General features: G+C 38.1%; 1 protein-coding gene across 1 annotated transcript; it reads left to right on the top strand.

Annotated features, from left to right (window-relative positions):
- Window positions 1–622: 622 nt before the first annotated feature.
- LOC123092322 (protein transport protein Sec61 subunit alpha) lies at window positions 623–2661 on the top strand (the record flags this gene model as incomplete). Its single annotated transcript, XM_044514065.1, is given in 4 exon segments — window positions 623–992; window positions 1516–1643; window positions 1791–1926; window positions 2069–2661. Coding segments are annotated over 4 exon segments (871 nt in total), but the record flags the coding sequence as incomplete, so codon positions are not given.
- Between the last annotated feature and the right edge of the window lie 4422 nt (window positions 2662–7083).

Here is a 7083-nt window from a genome sequence, read left to right as displayed (position 1 = left end):
AAAGGTGTTTAAATGAAAGTTTAACTGATTGACCCTGGCACAATAACAACTAGTCAGCTATGTTTCATTTTCCCTTTTGAAGGGTCTACAAATATTAGCACTGAATGCACTGGCACTGGCAGACTATATGCTTTTCCTGTCAAATTGATTCAACTGGAAAACAATGCTTGATGGTAGTGGTTTAAACCTTAGGCATTGCGATTTAAACCTTGACGGTTGGAGTCATACTGTCACGACTCCATCTCTCCAGCAAGATCTGGTCTTGATAAGCAATTACTCCCTCCGTCCGCGAATAAGTGTACATCTAGCTTTTGTTCTAAGTCAAAGTTTTAAAATTTTGACCAACTTTATAAAAAATAGTAGTAACATATATGACATCAAATTGATATATTATGAAAGTACATTTCAAAACGAATCTAGTGATACTAATTTGGTGCCATAAATGCTTTTACTCTTTCCTAGAAATTTGGTCAAAGTATTAAAACTTTGACTTAAGACAAAAGCTAGATGTACACTTATTCGCGGACGGAAGGAGTAAGTGAATTAGCCTAAGCAATAATACATACATGTCCTGTAGTTATATTAACTCAAAGTTAATGGGCCATATGTTTCATTTGTGCAGTACAAGTATTTTCTGGAAAGCTTTTAGCCCCTGTATCATAAAGCTATACGGTGGGCAGCATGGTGATCAACATGGGGAAGCTCTCACTTCCTCCCTTATTCATCGATTCGTTGGTAATGGAAACTACAAATTGTCTTCGATGCATAAAGTGTACGGATGTCGAGACCTCCCGGAGATGGCTAGTGTGCTTTCCACGTGCGCCTTCTTTCTACTCGTCCTCAGCCTGCAAGGCTTCCATGCCACGTTGCCACTGAGATCCAGTGAGGTGCCTAGTATGCAAATGAACTATGCCATCAAGCTTTCCTACCTGTCCTTTGCACCCCTACTCTTCCAGGATGTAATGGCCATATTCCTATACATCATCTCAGAGGTACCAGCCACATCACTGTAGAATACTCTCAGTTGCCAAAACTATTAATATGTGATTTTTTTGCATATGATTGCATGACGCACATGCACATGGAATATTTGCCATGGATCAGCTCTATTTGTTTCCAAAAAATATTTTTAATGCAGTATTTTTTTACTAAAGCTTGTGGCGTCAATATATTGTTCTCACTCTGGTTTTTAATTGATGACATTAGGACAACACTTTCAGTTCATTTTTTATCTAAAAATGTATCCTGACGCCATTACTTAAAAACCTGAGGGAGCATTGAATTTGAGAAATGCCAAAAAGGAAAGTATATATACTACTACTACTACTATTACTACTACTATTATTATTATTATTACTATTACTATTACTATTACTATTATTACTATTATTATTATTATTATTATTATTATTATTATTATTATCACATTATGCTTTTGTTTCATACCGAGTAAATTTGGTGAAAATGCCAAAAAAAGTAATATGCTTTATGTCCTTTTGGAATACTATTATGCAGTTGGTGTACGTGAAGTTTGGTGAAAAGAACAAGGTGGTCATTTTGCTGGGCAAATGGAAGAAATCCAGATATTTTGGGCAAGCAGTTCCAGTCAGTGGCTTAGCCTACTACGTTACTACACCACCAACGTTAGTATGCACCCATATTCACTTTTTCTAAAAGAAAGCATTGTGGGCGATGAGATAGAAAAATAGTCGGAACTAGTAGACTATCCATTGATACTTTTGAATTGAAAGTTTTACTGACATGTAAAATGTTTCCTCCTGGAATTGAAGCTTGGCTGAAGTAGGAAGACACCCATTCCTCACACTGGTTTATGCGCTGTGGCAGCTTCTGGGGTGTGGCCTTACGTCATTTAACCTTTTCAGTGTTTGTTCACATTCAGAGCTGTACGTTGGCAGGTTGCTTGGGGTAAGTGAATCTAAAATTACCAGGAGACTGGAGAGCATGCATCTATCTCTCAGTAGTAGCACTAGCTAGAAAACGTTCTTATATTATGGGACGGAGGGAGTACTTGCTAGTAATCTTACTTGTCGCTCTTGTGTTCCTACAGGAGCGACGAAATGTAACAGTCGCCCAGCCGGACTCTGTTCCTCTGCAGCTATGGAGGTGCTATGTAGGCAAGGCAGCGTTTCTTGTAGGACTCTGCATTGGTGCACTTACGCTTCTGGCAGGCCTTGCTGGCGTGGTCGGCTCTGGCACCGGGATCATGTTCGCCCTCACTGTCTTGTACTCGTGCTTGGAAGAGACCAGTTATAGAGGAGGGCCAGCTGGTGCCTTTGGTTTCTAAGAGTATGATAGGATCCACGAACGCCTCAGTTTCAGTCTGGTGTTGTTTGAGTTAGTGTTGTTATAGTGTTATATAACGTTACTGGTCTTCCCTCTCACGATTATCACAGATAGACTAGAGATACTAGAATGCCCGTGAGTTGCTACGGGCTTTTAAAAAAAATTAAGGGTGCGTTTGGAAGCCAAAGTATTTTTGTGGTTTTCTGGAATACTGTGGTTTCTGGAAAAAACTTTGGTATTTAATACTTTGAGTCGTTTGGATGAAAAAAATACTGCAGTTCAACAAACCGTGGTATCTCTAAAACTGTGGTATTTTTGTTGTATATAAAAAAGAGGCCCTAACCTCTTCTTTTAAAACCGAGAAAGCGCTGGCTGCTTGGTCTCTCTTGTGTCCAACTTCTGGCCATCAACGACTGTGATGCGGCGGACGTACACGTACACGAGCTGCAAACTTCGACCTTCAGTACCATGTGTTAACTATCTCGGTCTTTGATTGATTACAAGAGATAACTCTACTACAGATCATATCATCTAGGAGAACATGCTCGTGCAAGGCTGAATGCATACGGTGCCTATTAGTATAAGCTGATCCCTTGATTGATTACAAGAGATAACTCTACTACAGATCATATCATTTAGGAGAACATGCTCGTGCAAGGCTGAATGCATACGGTGCCTATTAGTACAAGCTGATCTCTAAGTGTAGCTGAATATGCATACAACAACGTAACAGTCGATGCAAACCAAAAAAAACTGAGAAAAACTGCCACTTGCCAAACACCTCGCAGTTTTACCAAAACTGAGAAAACTATGATTTTTACAGACTGAAGTATTTATTGCTCATGCATTGAAATACTTAGGTTTTGGAATACCATGGTTCGAAAAAAACGTTGTTGCCAAACTAGGCCTAATGGTTGCCTATATAAACATAATCCTAAAGATTTGGGACATACCCCACCTACTTTTCTTGGCTCAAAAGGATTGAGGCCCCTCCGATACGCTCAACTTCTAGGATATTTTTTCTTATAATGCCATGAAATTGGTAAGATCGTTGGTGATCGTAAATGACATTTATAATTAGTTGATATTTTCAGATTCATTTTTTGTAACTGTGAGTGATTGACGGAGAGTTTCCTACAGTCTTGTATTAAAATGATCAGAATGTCAGGGCTACATGTAACAATATTTTCATAGCATCATTGATTGCAGCTTGGAGTAAATCCGCGACAAGAAGGAAAATGAGTGGTGACAAAGGGTCTCCCTATCGAACTCCTCTTCAACAGTGAAATTGATGACTTGGCACCCCATTCAGGAGGACCGATGATTATTTTTCCAGTTCAGCCATGTATGCGATTTATCCAGTTCCGCCATAATCTCGATCATCGCAGTGTGATCAATGGTGTCAAATGCCTTGGAGAAATCTAGCTTTAGGATGAAGGACTTTTCCCTGAAAGCTTGGCACTGGTGGATGTATTCGATGAATGATCTGCAGGATTAGTTTTTGTAGACGGTTGGCCAAGAGTTTTGTGATAATCTTGATATAGCAGTTCTAGAATCATCGTCATAGAAAACAAAGCCATGAATGTAAGTGCAAAGATGTTTTTTTCCTCAACACTCGACTCTCTACATAAATGCTTGGTTCATAGTTGTCGTGCTTCATTCAGCATACCTCTGATGCTACAATGTTGTCTTCTCTAACTCCAGAATCTCCGTCAACTCTGAGGATTCTTTTATAGTGCTTCAACTAAGGATTCTTTTATAGCTGTTGTCTTATAAACTTGAAAAATCTGCTCTAACTATTGGCAGATTCTGAAGTATCAAATATATACTATTAATAATATGATGCAACAACAAAACATGTCATACAATGCTAGCAACATGGCATTTGAATATGTGTGAAGCAAGAAAAAAAAATAGTGGAACAAAGATATTGTAACAAAAATATATTGATTATCACACATTAAATCCAATAGGGTAATTAGTTATCAGGAATCAAAGAGTTTATACTTGCCTCGATACAAAAATGAAAATACTAAAAGTAGAACAGAGCTCACACTTATGGAAACTTACAAACGATGTACTACTCGTTACATCACACATTCTGAGAGTTATCCAGTGTCTGTGGGCACCAAAGGAAATAGCAATACAAAAGTCAGGCCATCGCAAATCTGAGGCGATGATTTGACCACCCATGCCGCAAATCTCATGGCAGTAGTTTGACCATGTACTTAATCATGCCTACAGAGTGGAGACTCGAGTTAAACCTGCAATAAGCCAATAACAGAAGAATTTTCAGTGCCATCAAGGTGTGATCATACTGAAAATGGATGTAGCTAAAATCATTTACGGCTTCAAGATAAAAATTGTAATCTTGTTTGTAACATGCATACAAATATAAGGTTACTAAAGTTTGCTCACATAATGTTTTTTCACAGCTTCTAGTGCATAGTACTTGATTGAGTACATGACTGTTGTGGCATGCATATTACTCTAAATATTACTTGTAGCAGCATGCATATTACTCTAAATATTCAGTTGTGCAAAATGATACACACAAATCTAATAATTTAGTGAAAACAGATTTAGCCGATAGTATTTTGACCATTATTAATGTACACAAGGAACACAACTCATTGCTATAGTAGTGGAGCAGCAGCAAAAGCATCACCCAAATACTTACCATTGTGCAAGCCAACTAATGATCCAGAGAGAAATCCCAAAGAATAAAAAGCATAAAAACAAGGATACTTTCCTGAGAGATCCCACTTCTTGGTGTAAAATTTGCAACTGACAAAAATATACACAAAAAGATGGAAGATATACAAGAAGGACAGATCCTTCAAAATTGTAGTATTACTACACCTATGCATTACTAAGGTATAAGGAGTATTACAATATTAGATTTACAGAAAAACTAAATTGCAAAACATTGGGATAATTCAAAAGAGACAAATAGATACAAGAAAAGAGATATAATGCTTCAATTCTTATATTTTCAGGCTTGTCATCTCCTTTCTAATTGTATGTGTTTTGATCCCTCTAGGACTGTAGGAAAAAAAGGGATATGCACTCGTTAGTTGGTACAGATATCAACAAAAACTATGTTTTAATTAACAACAATAGTGACATGAGTGTTGCTCCACCTCTCCGCAGTGTAACGGTGGCCTAGCACTGAAGAGAATCTACCTCCCATGTTGATTGGTTTCCCATAGCTCTCGCTCTTCTTGATGTGTTGCTGGCATAGATACTGCTGGTGCAACCACATGAGAACATCTGTGACATGATTTGGCTGCTCCTCTGCAGGAGCTCCCGCTTCACGTTGACAACATGCTAGTACATCATCTCCCATGGTAGTGTAGAAGAGCAGGAACACAACAGTCTTCAATAGGGTGCACATGAATGCTAACCAAGTTGCTCAGTCTATTCAGGCATGTCACTCCTTTCTAGTGCATTGCTAACCAAGCACTGTCATCACATGGCCGTCTATGGCGGGTGCTGCACATCAATGTTTGTTAAAAAAGAAAAAAGAAGAAGAATAAGTTTGATGCTATTAGAATAGACAGAAAGAGTATCAATCAAGCTTGAATCATCTTAGCATTGGAATTATGATGCTTCTTCTTGGACTCACCATTCATTACACTGGGATTATAAAACAAATTGGAAGAATGATTGAAGGTGATAATAATCCAGTAAAATTCAGTTGTGGCATGAATTCTTATATGCTTCATCTCACTTGCTAACCTTCATTGCTTTGACGTGATGCACTTGTCTCTGTGGCTTTTAGAGCCTTAAAAATAATATAAGGAATAAGAAGTTTGCAATAGACTAAACCTCTTGGAAGAAAATACAAAGAAAGAAGAAAGCATATATTCCTAAGGTGTCATCATCCAATACAAGGTTCAATATGTGGTCACTGCCACATAGGTTTCTTTACCATAGGAGCGTTGCTACACATATGATGCTCTTTGTCCGATTAGTGTCCGATGGTACACATCCAGCCATCCATTACTTAGAACAAAATGACAGCACCCCACTGGATCAATTATTGGATAGAAATCAGACACATGAGTGTCATGCGCACGAAAGTTCCGTTACTATAAAGAGAAAACTTATCACACATATTCATTGTTTATATGTGCAGAATTTATGAATGATGCAGAGAATGATGAAGAAAGTGCATACATGCATGACAGAAACAGAGTGAATGTTGCTTCTCCACTATCGTATACCTCCGATCAGTATGGCGTCCAGGAATACAATAAACATAATTCAGTTTCTACAGCCTGGAAGTTAGCACTGATAGGCCTTACCTTGGATCAGGTCAAAACGAATGACCACAAGATTTTATTAGTACAGACTGCAGACCAAAAATTCCTCCTAAACACTTTTTATTGACCTCTGTATCGATTTGTTCAGTACTTCAACTCTTCAGTTTAGCATTCTAAACAAGCTATCGAAGACCCCAATGATGTTGAAAACAAGGTATGCTACTACAGATAGTTTTAAGGCACACAATTAAACAACATCAGGAGACAAATTAAGCTTACATGTTGATCCTAAATACTACAACGAAATGGTTGATAGAATATGCAGGTCAGTTTGGCACTATAAGTTCCCAATCATTAGCTCGCCTCAGGGGTAAAACAAGCGTCCATATAGTAAAGTACCAAATCACATGAGCAGTGTTGTAATCAGTCATGTAGATATTGTAGAAGATCACTGATTTTAACCAGTTCTGTAGTAGCTGTATAACTTCACTGATTTTGGAAGCTTTGTAAG

Source organism: Triticum aestivum, chromosome 4B (genome assembly GCF_018294505.1).
Source record: "Triticum aestivum cultivar Chinese Spring chromosome 4B, IWGSC CS RefSeq v2.1, whole genome shotgun sequence".
Taxonomy (NCBI): Eukaryota; Viridiplantae; Streptophyta; class Magnoliopsida; order Poales; family Poaceae; genus Triticum; species Triticum aestivum.
The sequence above is the reverse complement of the archived record's forward strand: the minus strand, read 5'-3'. Positions and strand labels throughout refer to the sequence as shown.